We start from the raw sequence: 15,578 nt of genomic DNA, 5'->3' as shown, positions 1-15,578 counted from the left end.
AGCTTTAAACGCTTCCTATAATAAACTTGGAACGTCTGTGGATGTCTGATTGAAGTTAAAGTAGTCAACAATGGCTTGTCTAATGGTGTCTGTGTACGAAGAGTCTAGCAGTGCTTTGGCATTAAATCGCCATAAAAAGCACCTGGTTAAAAATGTAACTGTTAATCATTTGTGCTGTTGTAAACAGTTCTGTTCTCCCTTCCACTTTGCTGACTAAGTGATTACCCATCTGCCCATGTCTGGCTGTAACTATTCCTGTGTAGGCTTGTACCTTCTATTTGTAACTACATGCTTACTCTGCAACAAACTCTGTATATAAGCACCATGGTCTGTGTATTCAATGTACTACCTCAGGCAGCACTTGAAAGTGCTGTGTGGACGTAGTCCCACTCATGAATGAGTAATAAACTTGTTATGTGAATTCCAGCTTCAGTGCCAATCTCGATTTTGTTGGTCTACGGACCCTTGGACAGAGAAGGGTGACCCCTGCACCGGTGTACTCATTAAAAGGCACATTTCCACAGTCGGTGCCCGAAACGTGGGGCCTCATTGAGGAAAACAAAAACAAAGGCACAAACAGAGTTCAGCTCAAGCGGTCAGCACACTGATAGCCCTACACAGGAAGAACATTTGGCATCTGAAACATAAGAATGCTGAGGCGGAATGGCTCAAGATATTCAGGGGATCAATCCCATCATTTTATATAGCGCAAACTCGACTCAAAGGTATCAGAGTGCTTTACATGAGCACCAGCTGCGTTACAGACGGACACATTCATTTTTTTTGTAAGGCATGGGGAGATTAAATGATTTGCCCAGAATCACAGGATGTTGAGCGTCCCTACTGAGACTCGAACCTGGTTCCCCAGTTTCGAGGTCGACCGCTCTAGCCATTAGACCTCATCCTCTTCTTTTCTGGGAGCATCTCAACAAACTCAACAACTTTTCCCAAACCAAGGAAAACGGTGTGGCTGAATGAGACTGGATAATGTATGTAAAGAATTTATACACCAATGACTACGTAAATGATCAAATTCTCAGCCTGGCCGAAACAGCTCCAGATTCTCCCGATCAGCCAAATGTCCCCATTACAGAAGCCGAGATCCTAACAGTAATAGGGAAAATGAGGAATGATGGTGCTCCTGGGCCCAATAGCCTCCCCGCTGCAATATTCGAAGCAGCGCGCGGCTTCTGGGTAAGCCTCCTGACCCCCCTATTTAAGCACTTATTTATCACCGCCTCAACGCCTGACTCATGGAGGGGCTCTATTGTCTTCCCAATACATAAAAAGGGAGACCGATCCAACCTCGCCAACTAAGTGAAGGCTTATGTGCAAATTCTGTTAGAAGAACTTGAGAACTAGGTGAAAGAAAGCCACACCCTAACATTTTTTTCAATCAGGGATCAGGTTAGTGGCCTCCACCATTGATAACATCACAGCACTTGCCTACCTGGCCAACCACGCGACATGGAGAAAACAGCTGCCACTATTCTGTTGCTTCATCAACTACAGCACCTCCTTTGACAGGGTGAACCAAGGGTCACTGTGGAAGAAATTACTGGCATGGGGGGCCGTCCCTACTCCCAAAAGCAATAATGCCCATATACCAGGGGACCTTGGTTTGTATACAAACCAGCCCCTCCACAGCCACCGTCAAGGTTCCAACCAATAGAGGCCTCAAACAGGAGTGTGTGTGCTTGCCCCCCTCCTCTTCAATCTTTACACAGCCGGCCTGGGCAAACCTCTGGAAGGCGCCACTCTAATCACATCTAGGCTGGGATCATCAATGCTTCCCATTCTGCAGTACGCAGATGCCATTGTGGTCACTGATCACACAAAGTCAGGCCTGTAGAGAGCACTTAATGCGCTGCATGGGACAATAAGGAAAACAAACTACAGGTGAACCAAAGCAAAACGAAAGTGATTATTTACGGTAAGCCCCCACAAAAAAACATGCTTACTCGAGGCTCGAGGATCTACAGATAACCACAGTAACAAAATTAATTATCTAGGAGTCCGGTTCTCAGAAGAGGCCACACCAACGGTACACCTAAAGCACTCAAGAACAAAGGGAGCAGGTCTTGTGTACTGCCTAAACCGCCTTAAAAGCTGCCTGTCGAGTCCCTCTACAAAATCCATACTTAAAGTATTAAAGGCCAAACTGATCCCATCTTTAAACTACGCTCGCCAAGCTTTCCCAGGTGCGCTATCAACACTACTGGATAACTTCCAAAGTACAACTTACAAATAAATCTTTCACGTACCCCGGCAGGTATAAAGGATGAGGCTCAGACTAGCCCTAGGCCTTGTGAGACAAGTGCTGGAATGCCAAGCTGCGCTACTGAAATAGTACATCAGGATCCTGTAGGCTCCAGAGAACTCCCTTAAGGCGCGACTCAAAAGAGTATTAGAAACAGATGGCAATCTGTGGCATGACTACTTAACACAAACAATTAAAAAACCTAATAATTGAAGTTTGCAACATCCATCGCTCAGATATTTCATTCTCAGCCTGGAAAAAGATAGTGAATGCCCAGGTACCAAATACCTCGTTAGAACAGGACCGGAGCAACCTACAATGCTCCTCGAACACAGAGGCACTTGACGCAATTTACATGGTCAGGAAAGCGCAGCCCTATCTGTATCAAGCGCTTACTGACCATAGCCCCAGTAAAATTCAATACATGTGCTTCCTTGCCCTACCAATTATGGACTTTAACCGGATATTGGCAAGGGAAAGGGAAGAAAGATTCTGCAGGCTGTGCAACTACCGAAACGAATCTTGGCTCCACCTGCAGTGTTGCTGTCTCGTATTCAATTGAGACTGTCGCTGCCTGTGAGCGTGCTATAAGGTGAGAAGGGCACCAGAACCCCTATTGGACGCTGAGGCTATGTTTCTGAGTATAAAACTCAACAAGATCGAATTTTTCCAGGGTATTCTGATGTATAGACCACCTGGGCCAAGATCATCCTTTATCACCTCTCTCCAGACTCGTATAGAATCTTGTTTTAATACGTATGCTTTTACGGTGCTAGGGGACTTCAATTTTCACTTAGAGGCAACGATTAATTCAGACACAATAAGTCTGACCAACAATCTAGCCAGCTTTGGGCTGACTCAGATTGTGCGGGAGCCTACACATCAAGCAGGTCATACTTTAGACGGCATTTTTACAAATAATGCCCATATTGAAATGAACAGCTCACTCCCCTTACTCTGGTCAGATCATTATGCTGTCTATCTTACTATAAATATTCCTAACACAAGGGGCGTGGCTAACCGAGCCAAGATGGTGGACGCACTCTACGAGTCCTCCGGGACCCCTCCACCATCCGCTCGCATCTTTAGCCCATACAGAACCATCGGAGCCGGTTCCCCCTCTCCTTACCTGGCTGCGTGATTCGGCGGAGTATCCCGGAATATAGAACCCTGCAGAAAGACCTTTGAAGCCGGAGCCGGCCCGCCGACCGCTGGGGACAAAATGGCAGCTCCCGGTCCGTGACTGCATCCCCCGTTGCCGAACGTGGCGCCTGGCCTTGTGAGTGGCGGGGCCCCTGGACGCTGACTGACCCTCGGGTTCGCTGTGGCTGTGGGCTCGACCTGCGGGTGTACCTGCAGTCCATCTCCCTTATTGTTGTTGGTGCGGCCGTTCCCGCGCCGGGGCTGCACTGCCCGTGGTGCTAGGCGGTCCCGGGAGGAGAGGCTGACCCGCGCCACCTTCCGGGCGCATTGCTGAGACTCTTGTGGGCCCGGAGCTGTGCCGCGGTGTGCGGCGCCGGGGCGGCACCTGAAGCTTTCCTGCTCTGTGACACCGCCTGCGGGTTGGTAGTGGAAGCGGCTGCCATATCGGGCGGCGGGAGCTGTGCGGGCCTGCCGTGTGGGCGGCCTCCTGTCTCCCTCCTGTCTCCCCCCCCACTTGCTGGAGTGCTTGCGACCTCCAGTGCCTGGCCCGCCGAAAGGAGGGGGTGGGCGCTGCTCTTGTGACGGACGGCGGCGGGGGTGACATCTGGAGTCCTCGGGCCTGCCCACGCCTGCTCCTATTTGTGACCTGCCTGGTGGAGCGGCCGCCGTACCGGGCGGTGGGAGCGGCAGTGGTCGGCGTTGGAGCGTGGAGAGGGTCTGTTGGTGCCTGATGAACTGGGGTGAGACCCGCACTGCAGCGGCTGGGTCCTGGCAGCGGTGGGGTCCGGGACAGTGGATTTAGGGCCCCCCGCGCGCACAGGCAGCCACCATTGGAGGGGGGGGCGGCCCTGTGTGGTTCCCCATGTTGCCTGGCTTGATCTCTCCCGCTCAGAGGGTGCACGGCTGGTCTTCGAGTGGACAAGACCCTGATCTCGAGCCCGTGGGCCCGGGCGGTCCTGGGACCCCAATTCGGCCGCGGAATCGAGCGGCGGGGTGCCTGGGTGGATTCTTTGACGTCCGGGGGTCCTCCTTGGCCTATTGCTGCGTCCTGATTGCTTTCTCGCCCTTCACTCATCCCGAGAGACACCTTTTCGCGTGCGGCCCTCCTGTTGGGACCTTCAGCTGCTTGCGGTGCTTGTCCGGCTGTCTGTATAGGCCCGGTGGTCCCTAATTACAACGCTGAGTAGTGAGGGACTTCCCCGAAGTGGCCCCACGGGCGGAGATCTGGACCGAACGGTGCTTTGGCACTGCTTGTCTCTGGGCCGCCCACGGAGGTGTGTGGGTTGCCCACTGGAGGACTTATCTGCAAGGGGCCCGGGTGCTTGGGCTCTCCGGGGTGATATCATGGGCAGGACGGACAGGTCATCTAAGGCCCCCGCCACCCAAACCAAAATGGACCGTTTCACCACCTTGGAGGCGGATGCTTCCGGGGGGGGTGGCGGAACAAGAGCTGCCACCCTCAGCTGAGTTGTCAACCATCCTGCAAGCCATCCATGCTTCGCAAACTTCGGTGGAGGGGAAGATTGCTGAGGTGCGTGTGGACGTGACCCTTATCCGGCAGGACCTTCGTAACGCCAACGCCAGGATCAAGGAAACCGAATCTCGTATCTCCATCGTTGAAGATGACGTCCAGCAACTCAAGGGGCTTCATTCCCAAGCTCAGGAGCTGCACCGCCAGGCAGAAGATGCAGAGAACAGGTCCCGGTGTCACAACCTTCGCCTAGTGGGCTTCCCGGAGGGGGTGGAGCAGGGCCCCACGGTGGACTTCCTCGAGAAATGGCTCAGATCGTGGGTCCCCGAAGGTTCGCTCTCTCCTTGGTTTGCGATTGAGCGGACCCATCGGTCCCTGGCCCCGAGGCCTATCATAATGCGGGTCCTGAACTTCAAAGATTGGGACGCCATCCTGTCGGAAGCGCGCAAACAGCAAAACGTCCTGTACGAAAATCGCACCATCATGATCTTCCCGGATTATACCCGCGAAGTTCAGGGTCAGCGTCGCTCTTTTGATGATGTGAAACAAAAGTTGAGGGCACTCAATATCCAATATCGTCTTCTCTTCCCGGCGCGCCTGCGAGTGGTGTTCGACAATAAGAGCTAGTTCTTCGACAGTCCGGCGGAAGCCTGGACCTGGGCGACGGAGGAACGCCCGCGGCGCACTGATGATCGAGCCCCGTGACAGGAGGGGGCGGGGGTGATTCGGCCCGCCCCCTGCTTCCCACTCTTCAGCCCCGGCGAAGCCACTTCCGCAGGCACCGTGGACGGAGACGGACGCGTTCAAACTCTTCACCCAGCAGCCCACCATCGACGTTGCTCTCAGACGCTCCGCCATCTGGGATACGCTCTGGGTCATCTGACCAATTGGCTCCTGGGGCCCCTTCGCCCTGTCCACCCTTGCAGGTCCCCTGGGACACAGACCTCTCCTGCAGCCCAATGCTTCTGAAAGACCCTGTTTGAACTCGTTTCTGCCTGCCGGGCCTGGCTCCGCAGCCAGAGGACATACTTAGTTTAATTTTAATTTATTTTCCTTCTGATGGTTCGTTCATGCACATCCTGAAATGAGGAGGGGTCTTCCAAGCTTCCCGCTTACCAAGCGTTTTAGTTTGGGTGTTCACTCTTAGGTTTGTTGTTTGGGTGACAGATGCTTCTGTTCCTAAAGTGTAGGGAGAGGGCCGGGATCGTTGTCCCGAGTTTTCTTCTTAGTTTTGTGTTTCAGTACGTTTCTTAGTTTGTATTCATTAGCACTCATACAGCACCTTGCCTTCTACCTGACGAAACAGATAGACTGGACCTCCCCCTTACAGCCTGTAGCTCCATTGGCAATTCACGTACCATGTTCGACACGCCATTAGTAAATGCCCCCCTGCGTATCATGTCTTGGAACGTTAATGGGCTCCTGGATCGCCTTAAACGCATGGCCGTCCTTAAGTACGCGCAGCGCATAGGGGTGGACATTTTATTCCTACAAGAAACCCACTTGTTGGGTAATCGCTGTCCCTTTCTGGCGTGTTACGAATATGACAGAGTGTGGCACTCGGGGTTTACTAGGGGTTCCCGGGGGGTGGCAATCCTAGTAAGACGCTCCCTTCCTCTGGTCACCGTTCACACGATCCTTGACGCTCAGGGCACTTTCGTGGCCGTTAGTGGCACAATCAATGGCAACCCGCTTAACCTGGTGTCCCTTTATTCCCCCACCTCGATGCTGACAAAGACTCTGGCTAAATCTGTTGAGCTCTTGGCATCACTCCGCCCCGGCCCGACATTCCTTGGGGGCGACTTCAATGCAGTCTCGTCACCGGACCTCGACACGACAGGCCCCCATCCCCAAGTAGAACCGCGCAGGCCATGCAGCTGCGGTCATGGTCCGCCTCTATAGGTCTGTGCGACGCCTGGCGATTGTGGCATCCCCACGCTAGACAATTTACACACACCTCCGCAGCACACCATACACAGGCACGCATTGACGCCATCTTCGTTCCGTCGACGGACTGTCTTCTGATTCAGGATGTCTCGCTTCTTCCGCGAGGTATCGACGACGTGCGGGTGCTGATTCGTGCGGGGCCCCCTCCTGCCTCTGCCCGAAAAACATGGAGGTTGAATGCCTGGTTTCTTCATGACAAAGACTTTGGGAAGGCAGTGGGGTTGGAGCTCAAGCAGTACTTTCTCTCCAACGAGGGCTCTGGGTCCTCTCCGGGTACCCTGTGGGAGGCGAGTAAGGCCACGATTAGGGGAGTCGTTAAGGGCCGCCTCAAGCTCCAGCGCCAGGCCCAGCTGGAGCAGATTACCTCACGGGAGGCACAGTCCCTGTGCTTCGAACGAGCTGCGACCCGATCCCCGGATGGTTCCGACATGAGACTTCTGGCACGGCTTCGGATGGAGATCAAACAGCTGTCGCTGGATGCGGCTAAACTCCTTTGGCGCTCCTCCGTGGCCAGAGTATATGGATGGGGCGACAAGAACGGCGTACTCCTTCCCGTCTGGCAACGTATCCAAGAGCGAATCGCATAGTCCCTGAGATAGTGACGCTGGAGGGGTCACCGTGCCGTGCCCCATTGGAGATGGTGCAGGCCTTTGCTGCCTACTACCGCAGGCTCTATGAGGCCCGTGCCCCGACCCTCTCCCTTACGGATCCGATGGACGGTGAGGGCGGCCGCCTCCAGCGGCTCGACGCCACCGTCCAAACTGACCTGGACCGTCCCATTTCCCGTGAGGAAATTGGGGACGCTATCGCTCTCGTCTCTTCTGGCAAAACCCCGGGCCCTGACGGCCTCCCCCAGGAATATTACGCCCACTACCGGGATGTTCTCATCCCTCATTTAGAAGCGTTGTTTCATGAGGCCGTGGAGAAGGGTTTCTTTACCCAAGAAACGGATATTGCCACCATTGTGGTCATTCCGAAGTCCCAGCCCCCATCGCCGCAGTGCGCGGACTACCGCCCCATCTCCCTCATCAATACTGAGGTCAAACTGTTCGCCACCCTCCTCGCCCAACGACTCAGGCCCCATCTGTCTACGTTGGTCCATCCTGACCAATGTGGGTTTATGCCTTCCCGTGGCACCCGACATTGTCCCCGTAGACTGCATTCCGCCTTGGCCCACCGCCAAATCCTCACTCCTTACCTCGCGCTACTCCTGGTGGACTTCGAGAAGGCCTTCGACTCTGTGGATTAGGGCTTCCTTCAAGATGTTCTCGAGGTGATCAGACTTGGCTCCCGCTTTCGGGCCATGGTCAAGGTCCTGTACGCTCTCCTGTGTGCTTGTGTCCTAGTCAACGGGGTCCTGTCGGACCCCTTCCCTGTCTGCAGGGGAACGAGGCTGGGTTGCCCCCTTTCCCCCCTGCTTTTTGCTTTAGTGATGGAGTCTCTGGCGTCCTTGATGCGGTCCTGTGACCGGATGCGGGGATGAGAATGGCCCAGCGTCCAGCCAGACAAAATCGCCCTTTATGCGGATGACATTCTCATCTACTTTGCAGATCCTGCCCTGTCGGGTCCCCACTGTCTTCGTATCTTGCGATCCTTCGAACAGGCCTCCGGCCTTCGGTTGAATCCCAATAAGTCGGTCCTGGTCCCCTTGCACCTCTCCCAGGAATGCTTTGACTGGCAGTCCAACATACCTCTGTGCCGTCAATCATTTAAATACCTGGGGATTTGGGTGACCCTGGTGCCTGAACTCAGCTGGGCCCTCAATGTCACTCCTCTGGTGAAGCGAGCCACGGCGGATCTCCAGCGGTGGCAGTCATTGCCCCTCAACCCCATGGGGAGGGTGGCTCTCTTCAAAATGATGGTGCTCCCCCGCTTCCTTTACATGCTTCAGAATACCCCTGTGTGTTTTCCCAGGGCCTGGTTCCGTACGCTGGATGGCTTCATCAGCAAGTTCCTATGGGGGAAAAGTAGGTCCAGATTGGCGCTCAGTACCTGCAGGATCCCTTCATTTGACGGGGGTTTGGGGATGACTCACCTCTACCTCTACTATTTGGCCACCCGACTCCTTTCCATACATGACTGGTTTAATGAGGGGTGGTCCGATCTGGCCTACAGGCTTGAGCTGGGGGAACTGGGCCTTGATAGACTACACTCCTTTCTCTACGGGACCCCGATTCCATCCCGTCTGCCGGAGGTGACATGTTCCGTGCTATTGGCCTGGCGAGCCGCACTGCGGCACACCAGCTGGACACACACACTGACCCGCTGTACGCCCTTGTGGCGCGGGACCTGGCTCAGGGAGGTGTCCGGGCTTCGGGGCTTCGAGGCCTGGGACCGCATAGGCATTTCACAGCTGGGGGATGTTTGGGGGGGGGAGCACATGCGCTCCTTTGATGATCTCCGAGCCCGGTACTCGCTGCATCCCTCACAATTCTTTCGCTACCTCCAGCTGCGGCATGCCCTCCACTCACACCTAGCGACGGGCACACGATTGCCTGACCATAGCCCACCTGAAGCACAGATTATGTTCGGGGACCTGGGGAAGGGTGGTATTTCCCGTATTTATCGCACACTGATTAATAACACCCCGACTTCCTTGGACAAACTGCAGGCACAATGGGAGGTCTGGGTAGGCCCCTAGGAGGAAGAGGACTGGCGAGATGCCCTTATGGCCCCTAGAATGGTCACCGCCTCTGCTCGGCTGCGCTTAGTGCAGCTCTACTATCTACACGCCGCATATCTCCCCCTGTACGCCTTCACTGCGCTGGGCTTAGTCCGTCCTCAGCCTGTACCAGGTGTGGCCATGATCCCGCAGACTTCCTGCACATGGTGTGGGCCTGTCCCCTCCTAGCGGGATTTTGGGAGGGCATCGAAGTCGAGCTTTCTGAAGTTTTGGGGTGGGGGTCCCACATGACCCTAAGCACACGATCCTGGGCATCACGGACGGGTTGGATGGGTCACAAAATGACAAACTGTTCTATAATACGGCCATGGTGGTGGCTAAGAGAGACATTGCCTTGTGGAAGTGATCCCCCACTGTGGGACGTTGGCGGAGTGGGGTGGACTGGTGTGCCACACAGGAGAAAGTTATGTACGCAGCACGTGGCTGCCCCAAGAGATACCGTAGAATGTGGGGGCAGTGGTTGGGGGGGTGGTCTAATCATGAGGGGCCTGGTTGGTTCCATCGTTTCTTTGTCTCATTATTATCTGTATGCTGGGGGTGGGGATTCTGTGACTGTAATTCTCGATCGTTGAATTATAGTGTGATATGGCTGGTGCATTCCTTTTGTAAAATGAATAAAAATTTGTTTATCAAAATAAATATATTCCTAACACAAATCTGTGTCGTAGAAATAGACTCCCATTGGTCAAATTTCGTCCTTGGAAGAAAATATCTCAACAAGAAATGACCATTGCCTTGAAGCAGAAACCCACTTGTAGCGCAGATCCCAATGAGGCAGCAACTGACTTCAATAACTGGATTAATCAAGCAATAAATCTGCTGGCACCAGAAGTGACCAAGAAGGCTAGGAGAAGACTTGTATCATCTCCTTGGTACTCAGTGGAGCTTAAAATAATTAAAATCAAATGCAGACTTAAGGAACGCATTTGGAGATCCACGTATAGTTTGGCACATAAGATTGAATATTGCGCAGCACTAAAAGAATACAAGGGAGCTATAGTTTTGGCAAAAACAGCCTATTTTACTTCCAAAATTCAGGAATCCTCAAATTCCCGAAAGGAACTGTTCAAAACAGTAACAACCCTGTCGCGCTGCCCACAAGATACCATCTTTGCCCCAGATCAAGTTTTTGTGGATAAACTTGCGGTCTTCTTTCAGAACAAGGTCCAGATGGTTTATGAGGAACTTATGAAGTTATCGGAAGTTAATAGAACGGACCATCTAGAGGTACAGGATGAACACTCCCTTCAGTGTAGTCTAACTCAATTCTCCGCCCTTGGCGAAGAGCAAGTGGTAGACTTACTGTCGCAAACCAAGTCCGGGTCTCCACTCGACCCCTGACCACCTCATATCTTACATCTAGCATTGGAAGAGGTCTGTACATCGTTGACCCCTCTATTAAATCTAGTTATAAGTTTGGGAACTTTCCCTTTGGGTTGGAAAATGGCCTGTATCAGACCTATTATAAAAAAACCCTCACTGGAGCCCCTGGAGGCTAAAAACTACCGCCCGATCTCCTGTCTATCTCTACCCTCTAAAATCTTGGAAAAAGCCATAAACCGGGAGCTCAGACTTACCTTGAGTCTAAAAACATTCTTGACTCCACCCAGCATGGTTTCAGAACTCAGTATTCTACGGAATCAGCTCTGATCATGGCTACAGAGGAGATCCGTAGGGTGATGGAAGAGGGTGGTAGGGCGGCCTTGATACTGTTAGAACTCACGGCAGCTTCTGATACCGTAAATCATGTGGTGTTAACAAATAGGCTGCAGTCCGTTGGAGTCAGCGGCAAGGCTTTGGCCCTTTTAACATCTTTTCTTTCCTGCAGGGACCAAATAATATACTGGGAGGGTTTGAGGTCGGAACGGTTCATTCTCCCGGGTGGAGTCCCTCAGGGCCCGGCATTGTCCCCTACCCTGTTCAGCATTTATGTGGCCCCGCTGGCCAGACTGATTAAAAGTCATGGTTTAGCGCTCGTGTCTTATGCTGACGACACGCAGCTATTGGTGTCTTTCACCCAAAATGGCAATATGTCAGCTGAACGGTTTTGCAACTGTCTCTCCTCACTGATGTCATGGATGAACGCAAATTTCTTAATACTTAATACTGAAAAAACTGCAATTTTGGAATTCGGACAGAAATCCTCAATTTGGAGCCAACTTTGGTGGCCCATTGAAGCCGGAACGTGCCCATTGCCGGAGTCTAAGGCTGGAAATCTCGGCTTTTTGATCGACGAAGACCTTACATGTGCCCCTCAAATAAACCAAGTGGCATCAGCCTGTTTTTTCACATTAAAGGTCTTACATAAGATTCTTCCATTTATTCCGTTCTCCTTGAGAAATACGGTGGTTGGAGCCTTAATTCTATCAAGGATAGACTACTGTAAAGCCCTTTATTTAGGCGCTGGAGTTAAACAGCTCAATAAGCTTCAATTACTGCAAAATGCAGCAGCGCGAGCCTTGTATGGTCTACCCAAGCATCATTCCACCTCGGCCAGTATAAAACAACTCCACTGGCTTCCGGTGAGACGTCGAGTGGAGTTCAAAGCCCTCTGCCTAGTACATAAAGGCCTCTATGGAGGTGGGGCGGCAGACATACAATCCCTATTCCCCCGCTACATCCCTCTGCGCCGCCTAAGATCTATGGACACTGGGCTAGTTCTTTTTCCTAGGATAAAAAGAGTGAGATGGGGAGGAAAGCGCTTTTCCTTTTTAGCAGCCAAATTATGGAACTCCCTCCCTGTCTCACTGCGACTTCAGCCCTCGCGCACTCTTTTAAGGAAGGGCATAAAAACTTGGCTCTTCATGCAATTCTAATCATAGTGCGCTCCCGGCTCACACTACCCAGCGCCAAGACGCCTCGGCATAAGTGCGCTCTACAAATACGATCAGTCAGTCAGTCAGTCAGTCAGTCATTTACTACTGGCTTACGGATCACACACCTGCAAAACGGCCACAGGCTTGTGCTTTTATCAAACCACCACCCCATCCCCTGCCAACCCTAACAAGGTTTGGGAAATTGTTAGATGCCATCCGCACAACACTTCATCCTTTGCAAGCCGGTTCCAATGACCAAGAATCCATCTAACTCATAAGACGTACTTCCAGCAGGTCAATGACATGCACAGCAGCTAAACCAGCAAAAATGCCTCTCAAAGTAGCTACCTGCACCTTCCTCCAGTGGTCCTTTAATCATGAGTGCTTTTTACCTTCGCAACACCACCTCGGATACCCGTAGTCCACCTGGATGTCATACTCAGCCTCAGTACTCACTAATGCACTATATGAACTATCTTAAACTGTATGCATCTGCACTTTAAAAAGACTCATTTACTTTACCAAATATAAAAACACTGTTAAAAGCACATAGACTTTTTGGGCCTTGCAGTTTTGCACATATTCTTAATGATCTAGCAAGAATCTTTATTTTTATACTTCTTCTTACGATTTTAGCAATACTTTTGAGTCTGGTTTTATCATGTAACGAGTTTAAGAAATTGAACAGGAATAAAAAATCAATTTCATCATTGATCTGTCAGACCAGCTTCGGGCACTGCCTGCCTATAGGCCAATCCAACCCCTTTTACTCCTGCTATTGGATCAGCTCTCCAAGTTTCTTGAAATTCACATAGGATTAGAGAAGTGTGCCAGACAGATGTTAGTAATCCAGCTTACAAAAAGAACACGCTTAAGTAAACATTTATGCATTTAGAAATATAGCAAAAATATTATTTTCAAATAGGTCAATGTCACGCATAAGTGTATTTTCACTTGTTCTTTTTTCTCCTCAAACGGATTCACTTCTGTCCCTGACACAAATTTGCATGTGTCCACACCTAGGAATGCGAACAATCTGCCCTTGGGCTTTGTGTTAGTGTACTGATTTCAGAGTAAACAGAGTAGAAACTACACAGAGTAGAATGCATAATGTTCCTTGAGCAATTGGTCTCTACTATCCCATCCCCAGAAAGGGCTTAAAGGACTCTGCCCAACACAGAGTCAGTGATTCATTTTGCTCCATTGGCCTAAGGTGTAGATTGAATCATTGATAGTGTACATAGGGGTGGTTCAGTTGATGATCTCATGGTCCCTGGAGATGGGCTACCTACCCATTTCGAACTCTGAGGGTCCTTTACTCGCATCAGGACACTAATCACCCTCTCACTTGACTACCTTAGACTATTATCCTACTCTAAATCTAGAAACTGATGCCTTGACATGTCAACTTTACTGTAGAATTGAATTCTGAAATGTGGCAGGGCTACACTCTGAGGTCCATCTTCTGGACTGGAGCAATTTTGTTTCAAGTTTTTCTATTTCATGTTTTCAAGAAACCTGGGCACTAAAGTGTGTTCACATTGATGGTTTCAAGACAATCCACACGTCAGCTGTTCCGTCTCTGGTAGTCAGAACAATGGGGTGTTTGTCTATCTACATTTCTGATGTACTGCCTGCTTCAATCTTGAAATCATTTACCAACTCTTTATATTACCAAATTATTGTGATCTCAATTTCTTACAAGCTTAGTTTTGCTTTTGTTAATTTCTGTTAACAATGCTCCCTCACATGATATACTTTATGTATTTCTTCAAATTGTATCATGAACTTGAAGTTATATACCACGCGAAGGGAAAGAGATTTTTGTTCTCTAGGGTGGTGATTTCAATGTCCATTTATGTCACTTGCCATCTACAAAGGTTGTATGCTAGACATACATGATAGGGATCAATCTTATTTTACCTATGATATTTATGGGGCAAAGTTAAATGATTTTTTTTTTACAGAGTTTTATATAGCACGAACTTGACCCAAAGTTATCGGGTATCAGAGCGCTTAACATAGCACCAGTTGCGTTACATGAGGACACATTCATTTTTGTTCGGCACGGGTAGAATAGGTGATTTGCCCAAAATCACAGGATGTTTAGCGTGAATGCCAAGACTCGAACCCAGTTCCCTAGATTCGAAGTTGACCGCCCTAGCCGTTAGGCCAACTCCTCTCCCCAATGTGATGTTTAATATGAGATTAATGGCCCGCTTTTAAAGGACGAAAGTGCCCCCAGATTAGAGATTGACATTAATGAGACTGACTGGGTGGTCCACTTTTCAAAGAGCTATTCTGCCCCCGATCTGGTTTCATTGAGGTCGGACCATACCACTGTTGAGGAATCACCAGGAGATCATAACGGGTAATATTTTACTCTAGATGAGATCAACAGGGCTTTAATTAAAAGTAAGGGCAGTAAAGCTCTGGGCCTCGACAGCATCCCCATCAAACTTTTTAAGGCTAATATACCACTCTGGGGACCAATATTGACCAAGGAATTTAATAGTGACTTATTGTAGAACGAATTTTCAATGCCTGGTTGGAAACATCGTTAGTCCCCATTTATAAGCAGAGCCACCGTTCCAATTCCGTTTGTAACCACCCCATTTTCCTTTTCGATGCTTTGGTGAATATCACAGGTAGAATATTACTGAATAGACTTGAGGAATGGGTGGAAAATAAAGATATCATGTCAGATCTGCAGTACGGCTTACGAACGGGAATCGGGAGTATTGAACAGGAGCTTAATTTAAATCTGCTAATTGGCAAATATACTCAAATTAAAAAGGGACAGTTTTTTCAGGCATTCCTTGATTAATCAAGTGCATGTGATTGTGTGGTACAAGACGAATTATGGAAAGAGTTAGGAGTTGAGCCACCAATAATTTCATTTGTCAGAGACATATATATGGGGAGCAGGGTTAGGATACTCTGTAGACTGAAGGGTGAATGCACTCACAAATGTTGCATAGAGAGAAGGATTAGGCAGGGGTGCGGTCTTGTGCCGTTCTTGTTCACACTGTACATTAATAGCTTGGACATAATTTTCACTGAACGACGCGCAGAAATTCCTCAAACTGAACATTGACAGATTCCAGCACTGTTCTATGCCGATGATGCCGTGCTTATGTCTTGCACACCCTATGGGACTGCAGAAGTTACTTACCTGTTTTATTTAGTATCTGGATGTATGTAGGACTTACGTTTAAACGTGAATTTGGGTAAAACGTTCATAATGAAATGCGGGAC

General features: G+C 50.3%; 2 protein-coding genes across 4 annotated transcripts in view; one reads left to right on the top strand and one right to left on the bottom strand.

The window, feature by feature from the left end:
* ZBTB20 (zinc finger and BTB domain containing 20) overlaps positions 1-15,578 on the bottom strand; it is a 1,375,461-nt gene that overhangs the window by 1,154,879 nt on the left and 205,004 nt on the right. The gene's annotated exons all lie outside the window — the stretch shown is intronic.
* Positions 11,157-15,578, top strand: part of LOC146801696 (uncharacterized) — a 48,034-nt gene continuing 43,612 nt past the window's right edge. Inside the window, exon 1 of the mRNA XM_085623710.1 lies at positions 11,157-11,196. Within this exon, the coding sequence (XP_085479836.1) occupies positions 11,157-11,196 (40 nt within the window). The remainder of the gene's footprint in view (positions 11,197-15,578) is intronic.

Source organism: Triturus cristatus, chromosome 8, assembly GCF_964204655.1.
Source record: "Triturus cristatus chromosome 8, aTriCri1.1, whole genome shotgun sequence".
Taxonomy (NCBI): domain Eukaryota; kingdom Metazoa; phylum Chordata; class Amphibia; order Caudata; family Salamandridae; genus Triturus; species Triturus cristatus.
The sequence above is the reverse complement of the archived record's forward strand: the minus strand, read 5'-3'. Positions and strand labels throughout refer to the sequence as shown.